Raw genomic sequence first — 24,658 nt, forward strand, 5'->3', positions numbered from 1 at the left:
CATACAAACTCCACAGAAGAAGGCGAAGAAATCAAACCGGTGATATTATCAATGAAGTCTACTGTTTATTATCCGTGTACTCTGTGTAACAAAAGTACACTATGTTTGTTACAGCAATTACATTATGTGAAAAAGAAAAAGTGCCAAACTCCGTATTCCCCTGAAAACAAGACGTAGCTCAGTGTTGGACCAATGACCGACTGATATCGCCAATTTGTACCGTTTTTTGTTTTTTTAAACACCTCATTTAGGTGCAATATGAGGCAGTTTCATTCAGGAACTGCAGAAGAACAATGGTGTTTGCAGTGTTGTCGTTGAAGATGTAAGAAATAGTTTGAGGAATCAAAGTTTTGACACCACCATTTCTCACCTTGGTTGTGTGTGTGTGTGTGTGTGTGTGTGTGTGTGTGTGTGTGTGTGTGTGTGTGTGTGTGTGTGTGTGTGTGTGTGTGTGTGTGTGTGTGTGTGTGTGTGTGTGTGTGTGTGTGTGTGTGTGTGTGTGTGTGTGTGTGTGTGTGTGTGTGTGTGTTAGTGGGCAGCTTGTCAAAGAGTAACAGGGGGATGGCGTGCAGCAGCCTCGACAGAGAGCCATAATGTCACAGTGAGCAGTGGGCTAATGAATAGGATTCACCCCCGGCCGGAGGCAAAGTTAATGAACTCCTGCTAGCCGGGATAATTAATGCCAGACTGCTGCCCTGGCTGGACTAAACACTCGCCTTTTCCCCTTCCTTTCTCCCCCTCAAATCACTCTCCATCCTGCTGCCTTTTCGTCATTCACTCAATTAGTTTTCCGCTGTGCCAGCGGTGAGTTTTAGGGAAATGTATGGCTCATGAGCAAGAGAGTGATCTTTCTTTCTTTCTTTCTTTCTTTCTTTCTTTCTTTCTTTCTTTCTTTCTTTCTTTCTTTCTTTCTTTCTTTTTTTTGAGACAATAATCAGAGGCAGCACAGCGTCCTCAGGTCAAAGATAGATTAGGGGAAATTGGGAGGCTGATACTGTGGGGACTGTGCTCTGCTCCACTCTCCCTCTCCTCCTTCTCATTCCCAGAAAATAATGAGCAGAGGAAAAGTGCTGCCTCTTTGTAAAAGCCGCTCTCTGCTTGGCCCTGCAGAAATGCAGCCTGAACGCAGATTGTTTTTAAAGAGATCTGACCAGTGAATATTGCAGGAACATTTTGCCTGTCTGGCTAAATCAGCATTTAATTGGGCTCATACCTATTCCCGGCGTGCGTCCACGAGCACTGTATGTATATATATACCCAAAAACAGTCAGGCCAGCAGGGTGGCCTCAGCTTTCAGAGCTGCTAATTTAAAAAAAAAAAATCACATGGCCTGTACCTACTGGGGTTATTTTCCTCCTTTTAATAAATCCAATAGAGCAGAGTTGAGCCATAATTCCTCTAGCAGTGGTTTTATGTGAAGCTAAGCTGCTTTTAAAACCAAGAATGTGCACATAAAGCAGCTGGGTCTGCACACAGTAATGTCTGATCACCTCCTCCTGTCTCCCAGTACACCTCGGCGTTGACTTATGACGGGGTGATGGTGATGGCCGAGGCCTTCAGGAACCTGCGCAGGCAGAAAGTGGACATTTCCAGAAGAGGAAATGCCGGCGACTGTCTCGCTAACCCGGCGGCCCCGTGGAACCAGGGCATAGATATGGAGCGTACTCTCAAACAGGTGAGAGAACAAATATGTGCTTCACAACAGGGTCGGCTACTCCCAACAAGCGATACTTTCTAATACGATTACAAGGCATTTCTGCAGTTTGGTATTTTTTTTCTGACTATTCAGGAGAAGGGTTGTGGAAATTGTTGTTTCTAATTAAAACCAAATGTAATGTAAGGATGTTTTCTCTATTGTATGCTTTTGGGGTGTAATGTAACATAATAATTGTTGACCTTCTGAATGTAATGAAGCCATTAATGTAATAAAATAGTCAAAGGTTTTTTACAACTACAGTTGAGAGGGCTTGCAGAGTTCATGTCCTCAATGAATGATGTCGACCCAATCCACTACACCTATTTTTGATGAGCAAACTGCAGAAAACCTGCTTTTATTTCACAGAATCCAACTTTATTTATGTTTTATTACATAATTGGCAGCAGTTATTGCATTTTGAAAGGGTTGTTTTAGTGGCGCTTCAATCGTGTAATAACTATGACATCATTGGCAAAATGTCATGATGATAATGGAGTGAATATCTTATTACACAATTAGTTATCGCATTATACGTTTTACTACATTCAACACAGCCAAGTTTTCACATTATTGGCAGGTATTACATTATTGGTTGTTACAATGCATTGCTTCAGGAGAAATCTGATAATCAGAGCTTTAAAAGAAAATCCTACATTACATATAAAACATCTACATTAACATTTTGAAGAAAACCCTTTGTCTCACAGATATTTTTTTCTTTGATTGGTGATGAGGGTTTAAAATGAAGTAAATTAAGAAAAAAAAAACACATTGATCCATTTGAGTGACTGTAAACTCGGTAACTAAGTACAATGTTGTTTTTTTCAGTTATTTGATTATCAAGTTTCTCTTCATGAGAGCTTCATATTGGATGAAAAAGAAAAAGTCACACCATGCTTCTTTTGTAATCCCCACGCTTATGTGTATTTGTTTACACACTCAAAGAGAGCAGGAATGGCTCTGAGCAGCTGTAGATATGTCTGTGTTGACTTGTGTGTTATTGAAAAGGAGAAATTAACTGAGAACGTCTCAACTTGTTTCATGTTGTTTTCACTCTGATCTTCACAATCTCGGCCTTGATGGGTTGTTGCATCTTTTAAGAGGCGAGTGTGAGCTGGCATGTTTTTCTCATGAATGCCTCCAAGCACTACCTGGTATAAATGAAGCATCACAAACAGGAAGAAAAAGCATATTTCCTAAGCTGTCGAAGTATTCATTTAATTCCACCGGACCGGTTTGAAGTGTATTTCAGTGTTTTCTCAGAAAACGTCCCTTCATCATCCAGAAGTGGAAGGCTTACAAAAACATCGTCCTTATGTAAAACGACACTGTTTAAATGATACTTCATTGCAATTTAAGAATAGTCTCTAATATGGCTTGTGACTTTAGCAGGTCATTGAAAGTTGCACTTTACATCAGATTTTGATGGGTTCATCAACAACTGTGGATTATATAAATAATATAAAGTCATTCAAGTTCTTTCTCCTCCCTCTGGAAACAACAGTATTTACAGTATATCTGCAGAAAATACAAACCAATCAACTGATTAGCTCATAAAAAGAAAAACAACTGACAAGAGAAGAACAAATGACTCTGCTGTGAGAAGATACCATTTAGTGTGAACCTGTGAGGAGACAGCCAGAGGTGCTGGACACTAAAACAATGGAGAATTTCATAAAAGTCTCACTATTAAATGAGTACTATACATCTGTTGGTATCCTGGCATATTCATATGTGAACAACAGCTGCTTAGCTCTGTGTGTTTTTCAATTTTAGAAAATCAAAAAGATATGTCTTGATAACAAGTTTTGAAGCTCCACAGCAGTTTTTAAAAAAATTACTTTGTAATAAACTAAATCAATTGAATGTATATATCAATAATGTATGAATGAAATTATAACCAATTACTGACTTTATTAAGAAGATTTATAAAAGGTATTAAAACTAAATCTATTTGAAATTGTCATGAGTTATTAGAATGAACGTATTTGCTACGAAAATAGAAATCAAAGGGTTTAAATATGAATTCATTATTAAGGAAGTTTCCCTTGGTTGGCTGCACTGTGTCACACTGTATTTGTGTCTGTGTGTCCAGGTCCGACTGCAGGGATTAACAGGTAATGTCCAGTTTGACCACTATGGCCGCAGGGTCAACTACACTATGGACGTGTTTGAGCTGAAGAATAATGGACCCAGACGGGTAAGACATCACACCACACTGTCACACCTTTTTGTCCGTTGCACCAGTGTTGTGGATCTGTCTGTCCGTCTGTGTGGGTACGTGTGCATGTGTGTGTTTGCGCACATGAGATGAACGGGGGGGGGGCGTATGTTTGCATCGTATGTTTACAGGAAAATGAATCACTAAATAGTAAAAAAAAAATGTTACATTATTTTACATTGATCTCAAACTGAGTTAAAAAAGCCTTCTTACTTGTATTTTTCTCTATTAATGTGGCCTATGAAGCATATTTTTATGCCCACGTCCTTCACTGCTCTTGCATCCTCGATCATAAACATGAAAGGCACCACATGGTCACACAGAGGTGTGCAGGCTGCTGTCAAGTGAAGGATCTGGGCGCTGTGATGAGATAACATGCAGTGTGCCTTTTTCTATTATCATAAGTAGGCTGAGGTAAAAAGAAAAGCTACGAGAGGATGGATGTGTGCGGATGAAATCCAGGGAAAATGGGAAAAAGAGAGAGGGAGCACTTGTGAGAGTGATGGCGAGAGGATGAAATGAAATAGAAAGCAATCAAGGTAGAGGAGAGGAGGTGGAGGTTGAGGTAGAGGGGGGTGGGGGCAGAGAGGAGTTCCCATCAATCACAAGCTGCTTTGGCCTGTCTTTTTCCACCACAGCGTGGGTCCTGTCAGGACACGATCTGTGTGAATGTGAGTTGCGGGTCACAGCCTCTCTCCTGCATTTTCCATGTCCCTCAGTCATCCCGATGCTCCGGCACGCAGGAGGGAAGCAGCCAATCGCAGCCCTCCGTTGCCACCGACACCACCTTAACTGACCCAAAGCTGCAAAATCAACACTTCACTTCAACACAATATTGCTTCTCCCGTATTAACTTTAAATTTCCCCCAAACATTAGGCATCAGCCGTCTTTCGATGACCAGCATGTTTGTCATCTCCAGCCGGTCAGTCTGACCCTCAAGGACTTTGGCATGACGGCTTCGGTGACGTTTCTGTCAGCCGCGCACAAAATCCCCTTTGACAAAAAGAAGCATCACAGCATCAATCTTGCATGAGGCAGTTTCATCTGAGGTCAGGCAGTAATTCAGTATTACTGCTTGCTGTTAAGTGACATTGCACCACAATGCAGTGACGCTGATGTATATACATGTAATGAGTGTTAGGGAAGCCAGGCTATATTTACACATGGTGCAGCTGATTTCTGAGCAAAGATATTGTAAGTCCGCAATATTATATGATCACAACAAAAAATACAGAACACAAAAAAGTACTCAAATCTGGTTGTCATGATCCCCTATTGGGGGTTGGGGGGGGGGCTCACAGTATATCACAGAATGAGGGAAAATTTTCTAATGACATGAAACTTTTCCATTTTCCCCTGGGCTAATACATCTCTTAAAATCCATACTTATAAATACAGTCACTTTACCGAATGACACTTGCTCTTTTGAAAGGACAACAGATATTAAAAAATAACATTGCACTCACATACACACAGTGTGCAGAAACAGGGAAACAACTTGAACTTTCTTATTTCTATGACTTCTCATTTATATTAATTTGGGTCTAACAACAAAATTTTGAAAGAAGGACATTTATTAAATGTTAATTCTCTCGTGATACAGATGCATCAACACTGTTGAAGCTCTGTTAGTTGCAACAATGTTGGACATGGCTTTCCATTATTGTGTTGCTCTCAACTGAATTGGATGCACAGGAATAATATTATCTGGGTGTGTAACTCAATTCACTCTGAACTCACACTGTTTCCCTCCTATAAATAATGTTAACTGTTGATCAATAACAAATATAAAGCATTTGTTGAGTGCAAGTAAGAGGCAGATTGTTATAGGTAGATTGAAGTTGTAGGTTTTGGTTTTATTTGGACAAAAAATGACTTTACTTCTGTACTTGGAATTTTTGAGACACTTTAAACATAACCAGTGCATGGCCATATCCCTACTTTTCTAAACCCAGTTGTCTGAACCAAGTTACTCAATTAGATTTTCATGCATTTCAGCAGCTCAGACAAACACTGTTATTTCGCTTAAGATACTTGGATGCAGAGTGAGTGACTCGGCTTTCATCCACGCTGTTTCCTCTCTCACATCCAAATGTACATCAACAACTACATCGCCTCCCTCCAAAATAGTGGCACCTGGCATTGTGCGAGATGTTTGTGTGAACTTTTTGGATGTACATCTCATACGTTGTTCCGTTCACTGCAGATCGGCTACTGGAACGATGCAGACAAACTGGTACTGATCCAGGACTCTCCGTTGCTTCCAAATGATACTTCTGGCATGGAGAATCGAACTGTTGTTGTTACCACCATCATGGTAAGAGACCAGCATGTGCTCGCCAACACACACACACACACACACACACACACACACACACACACACACACACACACACACACACACACACACACACACCCTCTGCTTCATTGAGGTGTATGCAGGATGACGATATACGTATACAACAAGACATTGAATCTCAAAGACTTTCTTCTTTATAAAAGAATCATGTTCTTTGTAAAGCTTCAGTTTAGACAGATGACGTTTGTAAGGATGTACACACACACACACACACACACACACACACACACACACACACACACACACACACACACACACACACACACACACACACACACACACACACACACACACACACACACACACTCCACTGCAATGCTCTGAATTGATCCTTTTATTAGCCTTAAATTCCTTTATATTTTTATGCCGCGACTGGAAAATGCTCCCAAATAACGTGCTTTGATTATAAAGAACTCTTATTGCCACCATATAAACTTCACTAACATGTCACGCAACCCCAAAACTAATTGCCATGACTTACATTTCCTTTTATAGCACTAATAAACATCTCAGAAAGCAGTTAAGAGCGTTCAATAGCCAGCTGTTCCCACTGAGGCTTTTGTTCTTATAAGAGTGTGTAAGACGAGCACCCATACAGCTACACAAATCAAAGCATTTCACACACTTGAATGGCCTTTGCATGGCATGTGAGTCTCTGGCTGTAACAGTGACTGTGAGACGGCTTGTGAAGACAGCCAGATGTTGAGCGTACGTGTAGCAGCTGAGTGGAGGAACGGAAGGAGGGAAGGAGGTGGGGATGGAGAGTCACAGCTCAGCACAATCCTTCCCTCTTTTCAGCCCCTGATGAGGAACCCCATTTTAAGAAACTGAGCCCCACTTGGACTACAAGCAGGATATGAAAGCCCTTAATGGCAGAGTGATGGACACAACAAGCCTGAGCCAAAATGAAGCCCTAAAGACACTGGGCAAGAGGAGAGACACAGCAACTATATTAATGGAAAACTGAACAAGAAATGGAGCCACTCAGAGCCATAATGGAGCCCCTCGAGAGGAAAATGAAATGCAAATGGGGGGAAAAAGACAGTCTATTTTTTTGTTTTGTTTTTAGGGATGGTGCTCGTGAATGGACACCCATTGAGGCTAAAATGGGACACCACCCCCCCCCCCCCCCCCCCCCCCCACCACCCCCCCCCACCCCCCACCCCCCCCCACCCCCCACCCCCCATCCCTCCCAACTCCGAACAGCACAGTGTCTGTTTACGAGCATTAACAAGCTCCCACTACACCTGTTTGTGGGTGTTGGATTCATATATTGTCATGCCCAGTGTGTTTGTGTTGCCTGCCATCGCTTGAATCTCATCCGGAGTATGAATGTACATCCTGTGTACCTGGATTTGTCTTTGCTTTAACTGTGTTGCTTTTCTCAGCTTTACTGTACAGAAAAATGCACTCAAGAAGTGTTCTTGTGAGCCTCAGAACAGCTTAGAGAGACTAATGCTCTCATAATCATCCTAGTTCATATCCATCATGCTTTTATGCGGCACGATATTCTAGTTACATCGTGATGGCTGCCTTTCATTCCCACTTCAGATGTTTGTTCAGCGTGTTTGTGAGCATATTGTTAAACCTAATGAAGCATCCCAGTGTTATTTTTCATCCCAGCTGCCTGCATCTCAGAAAACTACAGTTGCAGTTTTGTGGAAATATGGTTGCTTTTTACCAAAGACAAGTTATGCTCTGTTTTTTGTGTTTGATTAAGCCAGTCTACATTTATCCCATAACCTGTCTTGACACAATATGCACAGCGGTGAAATTAGTAACAGTTTCGTCGACACGCTGTGGATTTAAATGCACATTGTAGCTCTTTATGCAACGGCGCGTTACCAAATCGCCCCCCGAGGCTTCCTCTGACAGTAAAGAGTTGCATGATGGTTTTTTATGTAACCGAGCAAGAACAACTAGTATCGATTTTCTTGCACTTTTTTCATCATATTAATGTGAAAAGTGCAGAATCGAGAGCGCAGCTGGGACCCGGACAGTCTAAGTTTTGCACATTCTGTTGTTTTTCCAATTCTGCATGTAATGCATTATTTGTTTCTGCTATCTGTGATATCCCCAGTTCTGCCAGCCATCTGACATTTAATCTCTCATAGTCACCCTTGTGGCGTTGTGAAAACACAGCAGAGGTCCAAACACTCACTTCCTCCTCACCTTTCAAACTCAATTCAACCAAGTCCATCTTGTACGTTTAAATTTCAGTGCTGAAGCTAATGCGCTGTGATGTTGTGTTTTTTTTTACTTGTTTCCTCTCTCAAAGTTATGTTTTCTTGGTGAGAGCTTTCTGACAAATGAAAAACAACAGCAGCAGAGCAGCTTGGGAAATATCACAACAACCTTCCACAACCAAACATTTATAACTTTTCCAAGCAAATACACACATCACAGTCAGCATCACAGAATAACAAGTTACTTTTTTTAATACTCTGGGTAAGAGGAGGTGCGAATGGGCCATCCATTCATTTTTTACTTTTGATCTCAGCTGTTACAGCCAAAAAAAAAAAAACATTCTCACTGTAAGGCTACAGCATTAAACACTTCACTACAATAAGCCTCTTTTATTAACATCTCATATAAAACAAGATCAATTACACACTCACGTGATGTATTTTTTTCAGGCGATCAAAATAACTCCATGACTGACATATCAATGAGGGTTTCGTATGGTTCAAATATATTGGAGACTTGCAACAGATAGATAAATCCTAATTTAAAAACGGAAAGACAAAAAATATTTTAAAAAGTCTTGTCACAATACCTGCAGCATCTCCGCTAAAATCGGAGCTGATTTGCATCTACTTTTCAAATGCACAATATACCCAATGACATCTGAGTGTGCCCATTTTTATTTTTTTTTAAACCTGCAGACTTTTGAGTTGATCAGCATTTTTCCCAGTATTGCCCTGCAACAGCAGCTGTGCGGCAACGTTTTTTCATCTCTCAAAGCAGTATCTTGAGTCATTTCCTGAATCCTTCTCTATAATTTGTCTTTAGCTTTAAGCATCAAGAGATAACAGACCCACCCGGGCTTCTTGTCTTTGTCTGCCTGGAGCTCGATGCATCAGCAGAAAAACTCCTCCAGATGAGGACAAAGTTTAACTCGTCGTAATATTGGCAGGACAAAGCTTGAAGCTTTGATGGAGTGTGCTTTTGGCTTTGGATTCCTCCATTGCACTTTAAACCTGGCACAATATCGTTCTGCCGGAGGGAAGGAACAGCAGTAAAGATCTGGCCATAATTATGTTTTTGTTTACCCCTTTGTTCAAGGAATATTGGGGATGGAGGAAATGTTTGGATTTTGTTGGCAGGGGCAAATCTGATAGGCGAAACTCCTCCAGATGATTCAGGCCACAGGGCAGTAAATGACGTAAATAAAAAAGAAAACAACAACCTATATATGTATTCCTTTTCGTGCGTGCATAATTGGAATGCTCTGATCTTTCTTAAATTAAAACAGATAAATATAGCTTTCTAGGGGTCCTCGTGCCCCAGTTTGACTCCTTACTGGCGTTCACAATGTGCTCCTTACTTGCATGAAAACAAATCACCCTGCTTTATTGAAATTCTTCAGAGTTAGAGCTGATCTCAACCGACATAGAACGAACGTAAACACTCCTGCATGTACTCACTTACAGCTGATATAGCATGCCTGAGGAGTTTGAGATGTAACTAAATTACATGCATGAACAAGAGAAACATAAAAATGTGACATGATAAGAAATAGCACCGTTGTTACATGGCATTCATGCTGTAACAGATTTTTTTTTCATTTCTACTCTGCAGAATATGTTATATTTATATCTCCCGATCTCCAGCAGCCAGAGTGTAACTGCTCACAGCAAGAAGCTTTTTATTACAATTAAAGAGAAATCAAATCTGCTGGTTATCAAATTATGACAGTCGGTGTGCCGAAACAATTTGCAAAACTTGTGTCTCCAGTTAAGAAGGCTTGTTATGTAAAACTCATTTTAATGTGTTGGAATAAACACTGAGGTTCTTGTGTAAAAACTATTGTTGTTAAACAGATTTCACGATCCGAGGACACATGACTGAACCAGAGCGTTGGTCTAGTGATCGTACCTGAGAGGATGAGAAGTGAGATCCAACTGCTGGACATTATTATTAACAAGCCGCGCAGAAACTTTCAAACACTGCATCAAATGCATTGGAGAGCAGTGAGGATGACACACTGTGGGCGGAGCAGGTGAAACCAGAACATGAGAAACAGTAACGGGTGCAAAATTAGTGAAGTGGGAGATCTGTGTGAAGAATAGGCTGAAGACACTGGAGAGGTTAAACTGAATATGAAACTGAATGTAACCAGCAAACATCTGACAAGTTTGGCAAATTTGCATAATGTCTATGCCTTGCTATATATATTTTTTAAACTAACAGCAGGTGTTTTTTTATCATCCTTTGTTTAGGAAGAAATAAAATATCTTATTTTCCATAAAGTCATGATAGTTTTTCATATATATATATATATAAAAATTGGGAGGCTGTCTTCTATTGTGACCAACACGATATTGTAATTGAATCCGTGCTGCTTTTTTTTTTTTTTTTTCCATACGACGTTCTGTTTTTATCGCTTGTTGCACGTTACAAACAAAAGTTGAAAACCTGTAGCAGTCGTGCGACTGATTAAACTACCGTGGTGAAAGAACCTTGACAGAGGCCGCGGCGTCCCAGTGTAGCAGCCGTTCCGGTGCCCTTAACGCAGATGAAAAAGTACAGTGGACATCTGCGGGGGAGACGGGATAAAAAAAAGTTTCCCTGTGTGTGCTTTGAAAGTGTTCCTCTTTTCAATGTCATGCATTCAATCAAATAAAAAGTGATTAGTGCCTGGAGTGGCTGCTGATGACCAAGAACGAGTAGTGACTCACTCACTGTGTGAGCTTCGTGCAGAATGGTTGGGGGGTTTTTGTACAGGGAGCCATCCATTCTCATCCTCATTACAGCTCATGAGTGAACGCGATGCACAGCAGATTGTTTTTTGGGGTTTTTTTCCTGCATAATTCACTCGCACACCTCGAAACCTGCCTGAAAATACTGTGCAGACAATTCCCATGCTGTGCTATATGTGTTGTGTATATGTATGTTTTAATGGCATGTTTAATTAGTCTCATTAAGCGGTGAGTGAAGCGCCATGGTTGTGATTATTGACCAGCCTGTCAGCCACGCTGGCCTTTGCTGAGAAGATCTCTGAAGCGCTGCTCTCTTCTCATGCCAGAAACACTGACTGCATCCTTTATGTCCGACACTCCCTCTCCTCCTTCTGGCTGCCAGCGCTGTCATACACCCAGCCACCATAAATCACATGGATTAAGGCTGTTTGCCCTCTGATATGCATCCAAACTATTGGCAGAGATCAACTTGCAAATGGAGTTGCCGTCAGTGGAGTGGCTGCGAGTCATTAAAAGCGTATCATGAATTCCATTTTTCAACTTTGGTGAAAAAGCACCAGGGGGAAAACCAAAGCGGCAATGTACTTACAATTATTCACACAAAAAAGCAGTGATCGCTATTATGTGTCAAATAATTTCATCTTTCTTCACCGATTAGCCATATCATTATGACCTGATATTGTGATATTATGGTGCCCCCTTTGTGTTGAATAATCTGGCACTGACATGCAGATACAGAACTTTTAAATCCTGTAAGATGTGAGGTGGAGCTTCGATGGGACTACATGCATCAATGAGCCTCAGTCCCTCGACCACTGTAGACCAGGAACACCCAACAAGGTTAACTGAAGATCTGCACGGTTTTTCCGCTCCTAACACATCTAGACAAAATTAAAATTTCCTGCCAACATTCCCTCTGACAGGTGAAGTCAAAATGATATAATATGCACACAATGTTATGGCTGATCAGTTTATTTATTCAGCTGTTAATTTGAATACAAATATATGATATTATAAATCATGCATTGCACTACTGAGGGAACCATAGTACTGTCAGAGCTTTGAAGTTTCCATCCTTTAATTTATCTTTTCCTTCATGATCACACGCATCTAGGCTGTATATGTATGTATCAGTTAACTGCAGCCAAACATCCATATTTGCGTATTATTCATGAAATGCCCTTATTTTCTGATATACTGTATTTTATTCTGGATGTGCTGCAAGAAAAGACAACGGACATTTGTTCTGATTTATTTATTTATTTATTTTTGCTATAATTAGTGTTGCATTTTTGACCAATGGTTGCAAATATTTATACCTTGAACCGCCTGTCACTGTTGGTTTATTCAACCCCAAACCTTTTTTGAGTTCATGAATATTGTGCCAGTGAGGTGGGTTCCTATGGATGAGGGGGATGTGGAAGATAATATATCCAAGCGAGAGCATCACATATGATATACAGGCATTTTAGAATAGAAATGAAAGGAGAAAAAAAAGCCATCACGGAAGGCAAATGGATGGAATCTCTCCACAGCTCATAGACGAGCTGATCTTACTGGGTAATAGCCATAACAAACATGTTGCATCGATTGATAATGAAAGGAGTTTGTAGTTTAAATGTGAGACCAGATTATAAACAGTACTTCCATGAAAGTACAAGTCTTCATCAAAAATGATTAATTCTGAAAATAAGTTGATCTTCAAAAATATCTATTGCAAATTTATAAGAGTGCAGAAAAAAAGGGTTTCTTCATTTGTAATGGCTGCACTGTGTGAAATTACAGTGCCACAGTTAATAGTAAGGGGTGTAGAACTTGATGGATGATTCAAGTAATTTACTCATTATTTCTTGCTCTGGGAGGCAGAATTCACTTGTGTGGGGTTTTTTTTTTTTCTTCTTTTTTTTAAATATACAAAATGGACTGAATTTCTATCACCTTTCTTGGAATTATGATTTTGCAGACAAACATATATTCTGTGTTTTATTTCGACCTGAAAATGGTAAACTGTGGCGTCATTATGTTGTACAGTAACATTTTGCTGTGCTGCGGGCTCGGCGGAGTGTTTCCATTGGCTCTCTGCTGAGGAGTCTCTGGTTTACCTTGTTTTGGCTCGGGGCAATGTCAAGCAAACACATCTCGAGAATAAATTGCTCCCTTTCTCAATATGCAATACGCTGCCTTCCATGACAAAAGTAATTTGTTTGGATATATGAGCGCCGAGAACGTGCAGGGCTTATGCTGGAGATCACTTTCTGAGCAACAACAAATCTAATGATCTATAACTTACCGCCGGTCACAGTGTAGACTGATGTAGCCGCCCCTGATTACGTTAAATGTTCGAGTCGAGCCGGGCTTGTTTTAAGTATTGAGTCATTCCCTCTGACTGCTGCTCATTTCTCATTTCTGCTCCCCTTTTTCTGCTCCGTCATGCTTTGCGCCCTCCTCTCCGAGTCTGTGTATCAAACATCCACATGAACACTCCGATGCTGTCTCTGCCTGCCTGGTTGCACATGCATTTCTCACTTGTTGTACAACACTAATTTATCTCCATGTGACACTTAAAAAGTCATTGCATTTAAAGCTGTACGACAAACTTGGGTAACAGCTGCAGTTTTAATGTTTAGTCATTAAATTTGTATTTATGTACTTATTTAGTGACCAATTTGCAGCAAGCGGATGTAGCCCTTCCTATCTATGTATCCTCGCCTTTTCATTAATTATTTAAACCAGGGGAACAAAATATCACCAACCTCCTATTGAATACAGCTAATTCACCACCAAACTGGACAAAAGTCATAAAATATATTACATTTAAATCTAAGGTGAATCAGGGCTGCACACTGTCATAACAAATCCACAAAATTCGGTTTCAATTGTCAGACAGGGTAAAACCTTTAATTGTTCCACAATAAAAAAAAAACTGAATGTATTGTAAATGCAATGAAAATAAATTATTTTGTAAAGTAGCGTTATCAGCATTATATGGATCAAACCAGCTATTAGCATATAGTTTTATGAGGCGAGAAAGGTTAAGAATGACCTGACTTGAGTTCAAAAATTAAACCTGAAGGAGAAGTGCTGTTATATTTATGAAATAAACCTTAGATATGAGCATCTAGAAGTCTGATATCAGGGTGTCGTATTTAATTAAATAAATAAATAAATTCCCCCTCAGTCATCCTGAGACTACACTTTAAGAGGGCAATCGTCGCGGCACTAATTTGACTGCTCCCTCTCTCATCCTGACACCGTCCACCTTCTCAGCTCAAGGAAGCAGAGCGTGTCGCTCACTAATCACCGGGCCGGTGGTTTGATCCGCGGCTCCTCCTGTCCGCACGCTGAAGTGTTCTTCAGCGAGACACCGAACCCCAAATTACTCCCAGGAGCCAGACGAGCACCTTGCACGTCGGCTGAGTGCGGGTTTGAAGGGGTCAGTGGCAAAGCGATTTGGATTAAAAAGCTTGAGGAAAGTGATGTTCTACCTGTTAGGGTGGGAAATGTGCTGAATAGAAAATGAACAGCTTCACCTTCAATTCCGAAAACATTTGGAGGTTTTACTTATTATGTTTTTAGTAACTGAAACATTTCATTTATTTGGAGTTGAGCGTTTGCTTTAATGAATAAAGCAGTGTCACAACAGAGTAAGCACAATGTGCTCTCTTCTAATGTGCTTTGACCTAAAATTGTCAGTAGATTGGGAGTAAGAAAATATGCACTTCTGCATCTGAATTGTTTTGTGATACAATCCTAAATACATTTTTACCCTGTTTTTTATTTCTTTTTTTATTTGACCTTTACATATCATATTGTTGAGACACAAAATGTATTTAAAGTTACGTGAAGTTATAGACACAATAAAACAGAAGTACAACGATGCATATCAGAGTCTGCAGTGGATATGATTCTTGACATTGTAAATCATTTTCCTGTTGGGAGTTGATTTCAGATTGATGATTCAAGATGAGGAGAAAGGAAATCAAATTTAAAAAATGAAACATTGATTCCCATCAGACAAGAACAAGTTAGGAAAATGGACGCATACAAATGCATGCAATTAGTTCTTTGACCCAAAACAATGTATAAAGTGATTAATTCTTCAGTTAAGAGCTGGAAGTCAAATATTGTCCATATAAAAGCTTATCTCCAATGAAAGAAGCGAGACTTTAGAGGTTAAGTGCTCGTTGTCGGAGGGCAGACAGGGAGCTGAAGAGGGACACTCTGGCTTTGTTGAGATGTCTGCTTAAGTGATTTTCTTGCTCAGTTTTTTTTTTTTTTTTTTTTCCCCCAATAATATCTGGAGTGGTGCAACTTAATTAATTTTTTTGAAATCTTATTTCTTTATAGAAAATGTAATAATGTTTTTTGCCTTGCCATGCCCCGTCCACGACCACCTCCATCATGTGCATGCTTCAAATATACTCAAAACTCTCATCACAGCTCCTACAGTGGCCAAATTCTCTGGTTGGTGTCGTTCGGCTGCGGCCCACGCCAGTGTGGCCGGTGGTCGGCTGCGCGAGCCCTCGCGCCTGTGTTCGTCTGTCTGACAGTTTGGTTCACTGGTTATGGTCCCTTGTGTAGGAGGGTCCATACGTGATGCTCAAGAAGAACTGGGAGATGTACGATGGAAACGACCAGTACGAGGGTTACTGCGTGGACCTGGCTTCGGAGATCGCCAAGCACATCGGCATCAAGTACAAGATCTCCATCGTCCCCGATGGGAAGTACGGCGCCAGGGACCCAGAGACGAAGATCTGGAACGGCATGGTCGGGGAGCTGGTGTACGGGGTAAGAACCATCTGTTCTGCTTCTTTTTTCTTTTTTTTTTTCATTTTCCACAGAAAGTCACTTTTGATCTTGTATGACTCACCACACTGAAGCTGTAATTTCATGCTGTCACTAGAACTCATAATTATACACAGACAATACTGTGCTTTCTTCCAAGCTGTTACCCGAACAATAAGTTTGTAGAACAAAAATTGGTATTCAGATATCAAAGCGGAAAATATCAAGAAATTAGTCATCGTAATTCACTCAAACTGCAAGCAGAAAGTCTTTAAAATAGTTGATATATTAAATAAAACATGTTTCAAGCTGTCAAGCTGTTGTAAAGATAATGTGGGACATCTTTGTAGTGTTTAGTAGTATTTACAGCAGCTTTACTCGAAAATGCAAGAGTAAAGGAAGTGACAGAACAATTAAATTAGATAAAAATAAGATATTAGTAACACTCATAAAAACAACCACCACAACATTAGCCACCACTGTAACTACAATCTCTAAAACAACAACATAAATTACAATAATCACCACATGAAGCACAATAACAATCTGAACAACCAGTAAGCACAACAACATAAGACCATATAAACAAAAGCACATGAACAAACAACAAAGCAAACTTATCATCACAACAAGCACAATAACATAACAAAAACACCAATGATGATGCTCAAAGATCATACACACAAAACCAAATGCTATTGAATATATTTACAGAGTTATACAGGATGATATTGTTTCAGGACAATGAAGTTGAAGTTCATTGTCACATCAAGTATAATCAACATCATAATCCTAAAAATATACATAAAAAGAAAGAAATCTGAAATAGGTTCTCTACACTGTTAAAACGTTAATTACATAACTTAAAATGCCCTAACGCTCAAAATGAATGCATAGAAGAAACATTTCAATGAATAAGCCGTATTATTGTTTCTTTCACTTGCTCTGGATCACTGTTGCTCCTGTGAGTTGTTTTTGTTGTGTAGATAATTAAACCCAACTGAAATGAAATGGTGAGCGGTCTCTGTTGGCGTTCATGGATGCAGGAAGCAGGTAGTGATTGGAGCTTTACAGCTGCAATTTGGGAGGGGTTAAAAATGAGGAGAGGCAGTGGAGCTTGTTAAGGAATCTCAGGGGTGACATTTGGTTGGAGTTAAGAGGTTTTAAATGAAGGTAAAATGCAATGATGGAAATCCAGAAATGATGGCAGGAGTTTTGAATTGGAATATTTCCATCAGTGTTACAGAATTTGGATTTAATGTTCAGTCTTAATTCGGGTCTAATTAACATTTCCTTTAGTAATGTGTGTTTTATATTGATCTCAAGGAAGTAAGGGTTTATATTCCTGGCCTGTCACTAGTAATATTTATCATGTTTACGTATATTAACCCAAATTACAGACTGTTTGTCATATCTCTAAATTTAAAGGTTTCTAAAAATCAGGTAAATAGAGTTATATATTATTCATTACAATGGCCAATAGGTAAGATGAACCTCTCAGTACCATGAAAAACACAAAGTTAGGAGTTGTTTTGGAAAAAGGAGCAGAAGTTCTCACATATTGCACATTTATTGACAATTGTAAATTCACATTTTTATGTTTCTTTTTTCTTCTTTTGTCACAATATACTGATCATGTTCTACAACAGGTTTTAACACACTGCTGCACCTGGGAGGTAATTTGCCTTTCCGTGTTTTAAACATGTCCAACTACAACAAAGTGAATCTTATATCTTTCAGCGTGGCATGCCCTAATTTCCGTTGTTTCCCATCATTGGTTGTGACAGCCGCTTGTGATTGTGTGAAAAAATGCAAATGAGGCTTAAACCTCAAGAGAAAGTGTAGGACTTGTTATATTTCTGATTTTACTTTGAACCCATTTCTTATAAAATATAAATTGAAAAGCATTTGATAATTGAAAAATCCTTATTCCGTGCAAAAAGTATCCTTTTGATGCCTCTAAACGTGCAGCTCCGCCACTCAGTTTAAAATGTACACTAATACAACTACATTTTCTTGGGTCTTTTCCTTGTGATGAGATAAGTGGCATTTTCACAAAGTGGCATTCTTCTACCCCGCGCTACTATCGTACCTCCCTGACTCACCGTGAAGTTGACTGCGGCGAGCGGAGACAGAGTTGGGGATGTGTCAGGACCGATCAAGTAGTACAGTACACGCTGGGTGTAAAGACTAACCAGGCCAGTCAACAAAAAAGAAAGAAAAAAATGAGAAAGTGCCGCTATGTTCTCTGCTGTTTTCATCTCTTAACCAAGAGAGAGCAGAGTTGCGTCTCGTCTGACTGGAAGATGTGGAAATTACCTCAATATAAACCCCTTAACATGAAATCTCAGGTAAATACTGTGTTTCTGTCCAAGTACTGCTCTAATCCACCCTATCCACAGCTCTGGTGATCCAGAGTGTCTCTGCTCACAAAACAGAAGCAAACACCAATTTTAGCTTCCCTTCACTGGCTACCTGCACATTTTGGAATTAAATTTGAAGTTTTAATTATCATTTTGGAGGTAAGGATGGAACATTCTCATGGATACATGAGTGAATATTTGTCTTTGAGAGGAACACGTTCCAGTTAAAGTTTCCCCCAAAACAGCCTGCCAGAAGAATTCAGGCCCCAGCTTTTATTATCCCTGATGATTTTTTATACATTTGCTTTCATCTGATATTTTGTTTATTATATGATTTAATAAAAGTAAAAGGAAAGAAAGAAAGAAAAGAAAATGTTGCTTTAGTCATCGAACAAGCAAAGGAACTTCAGAATCAGTAAAAATAAAAAAAAATGTATGTAGATTTTTTTTCACTTTTTTGATTTGTTGAATATGAGAAAAATGTGAGCATAAGTGCTTGGCCAGAAGAAAGTACCAAATTGTTTATTTTGTTAGGTCCTTGAAAGGCTTCAAATAGATAAACAATAAAGAAAAATATCCTGTTTTACAGTTTTTACCGCTTCAAAGAATGGATTTTGACAAATAAATGTAGGAGGGTTTTCTTTTCTACTAAAACACTGAAGTGGTCTGCTAATGACACAACATTGCTAGAAGTGGCCTGCAAGTCATTTTTTTTAATGAATTGAGCAACAGAGTGTGTAGTTGTTAAACTAACAAGTCTGAAATCAAACAGAGTAAGATGGAACCAAATAGTGTAATAGCAGTGATAATGTTTCAGAAGTTTTTACATTTCCATTCAAACGTCAGGAAAACACTAGAGATTTGGTAAGTAAGGCAGCAAAGCGAATAGCATCAGTGAGTCGAGGGTGTGTTAAAGATGTATGATGTGTGAGTGTATGGAGACTGTGATTGGAGGAGGGAGTGGGGGGGGGGGGGGGGGGGGGGGGGGGCTTGGGGCTTTCTCTGAGAACATGAAAACTGTCAGTACTTCCTCCTCTACTTTGCTCCGAGACCATTCACGTCTCTGCCGCTCTGCCACAAAAGCCCTGCCTACTTTTAACCTGCCGTATATTTGAGCGCACACTAAATGCCCCGAGGCTGTCATCTTAGTGCATTTTGCTGAGGATGAAAGAACTTAAACCTCTTTTTCTTTGCACCCACCCCCTCCTCCCTGTTTTTCTCTTCTCCCACCTCCTCAGAGTGTCAGATGGTCATAATAAAACTTTAAATTCTCGCTGATATTAAGCCCTCTGCTCCCAAGCCAGGCAGCCAAGGTCACAAGTGTTGCTAAGTCACTAACCGTAATCTGGTTTGTGGATTTTCAGCAAGCCACCAGGCACTTTTCTGCAGCTGCAAACCTCTGAGGTGGCTATACCCCCCCCTTTTCTTTTTTCTTTTTTTTTTTTTGCCTTTTTGTGCTGCAAGCATATTTCCCTGACACATTATTTTATCATCCCTGCTGATTCTCCTGCAGTTTCAGCTAAGCCTTTGAGCATTAGGGAAGATTTCAGAATTTCTTTCTTTTTTTTTTTTTTCAATTTCCCCCCTATTTCTCTCCCTGTCCTAACTTGATCACTCTGTGATGAATTCGTCTGCCATCTGAACTTCATCGCTCAGAGATTTGCTCAGGCGAGGGAGAAATTCATGATGTGAACAATGTCATGAATGACAATGACACGAGCCGAAGAAGGAGAAATTGGGTAATTGTTGTTGTTTTGTTTGTCTGATGGCTGCCTGGCTTTAGGCCTTTGGGATGTCATATCTGTGACTAAGCGGCGTTTGTTTGCTGCGGGGCTCGGCTCAGAGAGATCATCCATCATTTGCATTTGTTTATCTGTCATCAATTGGGTTTGGGGTTGCTTTCTGGGAGTCTCATCAAAGGCCTCTTTATCTGAATTCCCACAGAAAGCGGAAATCGCTGTGGCCCCTTTGACTATCACGTTGGTCCGGGAGGAGGTGATTGATTTCTCCAAGCCCTTCATGTCGCTGGGCATTTCCATCATGATCAAGAAGCCCCAAAAGTCCAAACCTGGGGTGTTCTCCTTCCTGGACCCGTTGGCCTACGAGATCTGGATGTGCATCGTGTTTGCCTATATCGGCGTGAGCGTGGTGCTCTTCCTGGTCAGCCGCTTCAGCCCGTACGAATGGCACACCGAGGAGCCCGAAGAGGGCACCGACGGTCCGCCAAGCGACCAGCCCCCCAATGAGTTTGGCATCTTCAACTCCCTCTGGTTCTCCCTGGGCGCCTTCATGCAGCAGGGCTGTGACATTTCCCCCAGGTAAGACACACTTTACTCAAGTTCTCCACCCGTGATGTGTGTGACTCCCACTTTGCCAGGAAGTCTACACTCTTAACTTTGTGTTTTAGATGCAACGCATGACCTGCGGGCCAATTAGATTCACAATATGCCATCACATCAGATTGGATTGTGTCTGCGTTGGTGTGGATGATCATACAGATGACTTTGTGCTTTAGGCACACAACACTCTGTGTGAGTGTGGTGTACTTAAATCCCTCGCCTGCCAATCCAGTTAAGACCTTCATCATTATTTCAAACATGTTTGATTGACACAAATGGAAACCGAGTAAGTCTCGACACCCCGCTGTGACAAACCGTACTCTGTGACAGTGCTGCAGAACAAGGGGGGGGGGGGGGGGGGGGGGGGATGCACATAAGTTTGTTATAAATGAGTTTACATCTGCTTCGCTGATCGCTGGAAGTCAAATCAGTATCTCTGGTCTCTAGGTAATTTTCATGTCTTTGCATGTGTACAAAATCATTGTTTGGAAATGGCCTTGAATGGTTGTGTCATTGTCATGATAGGAAAAAAAATTACAATTTAGCACATATCCAGCATTAACTGACGTATTTAACTAGGATTTTAAGTGATTTACGTTTGTGTTTTTGCAGATTATAGTGATTTGACTTCAAGGAATTAAGTCAGTTTTTTGGGATATGGATTTGGAATATGTTCACTGTCAATTTAAATTTTTAATCTGACTCATATAAGTCATGGAAAAACTCTTTTAAATCTCATGGATTACCAGATTTGAAATTTTGTCTGAATGATAAAACAATTTACCTCTTTAACAAGCCCATCAAGAAATTCTCTGCCAAATAATGCCTGAGGAGAGCAGCCATCACCCAAAAAGCTGCTTTTATATGTTTCAGCTCAACTTTAGAACAATCTGGGAACAAATTTCGGCACATGACTACAAGTCATGAAGTAAAAAGCCATCCTTATTACCTTTAATACTGTATCGTGTAAATTGAGAATAACTGAAGCATAAATACGTGAGTTCTTCACATTAAACATATATTGTGTCACATTTAGATTATGGATGTTTGTATACCGGGTATTTTTGGCTGCTGTTGACTGTTTCCATGCAGGATCCTCTCCTGTCTTCAAGGGAGACAGTGATGATGGAAAAATGTGTAGTTGAGTTGATAATGGAAAAGATAGCAACCCAGCACTCTCCCGCATCAACATAAACACGATGTACAATTGGCAGAGTTCATATGGTATCTATCTTTGTGCAGCTGGTAACATGTGTCCATGAAAAAATATCTAAACATGTTTTTAGTTGGTCACTAGTGCAGAAGTATCTATGTGCAGGAATTGCACTGGACTCATGAGCACGCAAGGTGTGTGCATTTCCTATTATTGCCACATGCAGGAGAATGAAATTTACTCAAATTGCCTCAATTTCATCTGATTGTTTCAGAGCAAAACATTCCTGCAACTTTTAATTGAAGCAAATGTTTGTGTAATTGCCACCCACAGTTTGTAGAATTAACCTTGAGAGAGCAATGCTGGACTAATTCAAATTGTTCGGTAATCTAACTGTTGGACCAATTCAAGGTGGAACAAAAAGTCCTAAAATTCAATACTTTGACCATCAAGTTGATAATACTATTCTTCATTTCACAATCAAGTATGTTTCCCAAAATGCTGAACTACTCCTTTAAATAAGTTTTTACACTGAAACATTTGCCCTGAGAGATTTCATCTATCATAAAATATACTGTATAATCCTTATATTTAAGTCTTTAAATAAGTGATTGCATATATCATGTGTTTTATCAGTAAATCTGCATGGGTACTATAGTTTTCTATGTTTTTGAGTACTTTCTGATTAGTAGTGCTGTAGTGTGTGCCACTCGTGCTGTGTGTGCTCAGTCTCTACCTGTGCAGTGATATCCATCTGCTGTGTGTGTGTTTGTGTGCGTCGGAGATGGAGTATCTCTCTTAGTATCGATTTTGTCTGTGTTTCTCTCTCTCTGTCTCTCTGTCTCTCTCTCTCTCTCTCTCTCTCTCTCTCTCTCTCTCTCTCTCTCTCTCTCTCTCTCTCTCTCTCTCTCTGAGTCGTACACACTGTGTTGTCTGCTTGTAAGGGAATTAGCTCCTCTCAGTGTCTGTCAGCTTGGACAGGTGTGCCATTCAACTTGTGCATCTGTGCGTCGGAGCACCTGAATATTTTCCGCGCGTCATTGCTTGTCTGTGACTTCTCCTTTAGTCCAAATTGACAAGACCCAAACGCAGCGTCCTTGAGGCTGCTGCAGACCTGCACGAGAAAAGTTGGAGAATTGAGGCTTGTACAGTTGTAACATGTGCCTAGAGGAGATCTTTGTGTCTCAAGCAAAGATCAGGCTGCCTTGTCTGTCATCTGGCATTGGCATTCTCTCCGCTGACTTGGTGAAGCCGACTGGCAAAGCCTGTAATTCTCAATGGTTTCTCACTCTCTGTAAAGCCTTTCTTAGCTGTTTGAATGGCTTTGTCAAGCTTAAAGTTCCAGCTGATGGTTTGTTTGGGTTATTTTAAGCTGCTGTTATAATGGCTCCTATAGTGATTTTAAGTCTTTCATATAATAATTCTTTTATCTGTTTTAAGCCCTTATGGATCTTGTACTGTAATAGAGTTGGTAAGATTTTTAGGAAATGAAAGGAGGACCAAACCGGCCTGTATCTTTCAGCTTCCCCCACACCAGAGGAGAGCAGAGAGGCACACACAAGATGGAGGATCCCGACATACATTAGAGCACCTCCGAAATTATAGGTCGACCACACGTAAGCAACCTACAGAGAAGACTATAGTGGGCCTGGGACATTGATTAAGTGCACTCATTGAAAAAGTACACTCGCTTTGTTAACGTGTGCAGACCCCCCCACCCCCACCCCCATCCACCACCACCATAACCACCGCTGCCCGCCACATCTCAGCCTGTGTACTGTAGATAAGGACTTTAGAGCTGCACAACAATGTCGGTATCAGAATGAAAAGTCTACATTTCAACCCTCTCAGTCTCTGGCTGTGGTCCCTGCTGCTTTCCACCTGTCACTGCTAATCCCACGGGCCTGTCCCAATCCATCAGCACAGAACAAACCCCCCCCCCCCCCCCAACACACACATACACACACACACACACATGCACACACACACACAGGAGCAATTCCACTCCAGTTTAGCCTGACAGAGCAACATGCAAATCCCTTCACACAGGGGAGATTAGACAGCACCAAGGAAGTGACAAGGGCAAAGGTGAAGGGGACAAATTTGGGGTGAGGCCCCCGGCGTTTGCTTGTGTGTTACAGCTGGGAGCAGGCAGGACGCTGGAAACTCAGTCTGAATGCAACGCAACATCGAAAACTTTCAGGAGTCGTCATTTACATCTATCACTGACAGATTTTATGATAGTTTTATGAGCTGGACACTGTATTTGGGGTAGATCTTATTTGGGGCGAGTTTTTCCAGGTTTAATTTTACCTAGTTGGAATGATTGGAGCAAAAACAGTGTGTGGTTCCACAGCCGATTGTCCAAATCCAATACAAGTACAATAGTTGACATCCAGTTTCATTCAGCCCTTTGTTTTTGTGATCTTATGATAGTTTTAACTGCAAGCCGCACATAATAGCTTCCCAATTAGTTGAGAAGGTTGGGAAATAACACAATTAAGCTTCAAATGTTTATAATTGGGAGACACAAATAGGAAAAATGATGTAACTATTGCTGATTTGTCACTATCTAAAAAAAAAAAATGATACTGGTAGAACAATATAAACTATATTGTGTGAATTCTGGTAAATCAGTCATCAGTAATTCCTTAACTGATATACAGTCACTATAAATACACACCAATCAGCCATTCACTGCCACCAAGATTATAACACCAATTATTTCATTTTCATGTCACAGTTGGATATGTGAGACACAATGCGAACATTTTGTGCTCAAAGTTGATGTGTTAGAAGGAGGTAAAAATCAAGTTAGC

At 40.4% G+C, this 24,658-nt stretch overlaps 1 protein-coding gene across 2 annotated transcripts in view; it reads left to right on the forward strand.

The window, feature by feature from the left end:
- Positions 1-24,658, forward strand: part of gria4b (glutamate receptor, ionotropic, AMPA 4b) — a gene marked incomplete at both ends in the record, with an annotated part of 136,515 nt that overhangs the window by 91,718 nt on the left and 20,139 nt on the right. The window contains 5 exons of one of the 2 annotated variants that reach the window (XM_080508577.1): positions 1,508-1,675; positions 3,792-3,896; positions 6,125-6,235; positions 15,781-15,987; positions 20,292-20,665. In XM_080508577.1, the coding sequence (XP_080364703.1) occupies positions 1,508-1,675; positions 3,792-3,896; positions 6,125-6,235; positions 15,781-15,987; positions 20,292-20,665 (965 nt within the window). Of the gene's footprint in view, positions 1-1,507; positions 1,676-3,791; positions 3,897-6,124; positions 6,236-7,075; positions 7,109-15,780; positions 15,988-20,291; positions 20,666-24,658 lie in introns of those variants that run through there. The other variant, XM_080508578.1, reaches the window with a different exon arrangement.

This window comes from Blennius ocellaris, assembly GCF_963422515.1.
Source record: "Blennius ocellaris genome assembly, chromosome: 14".
Taxonomy (NCBI): domain Eukaryota; kingdom Metazoa; phylum Chordata; class Actinopteri; order Blenniiformes; family Blenniidae; genus Blennius; species Blennius ocellaris.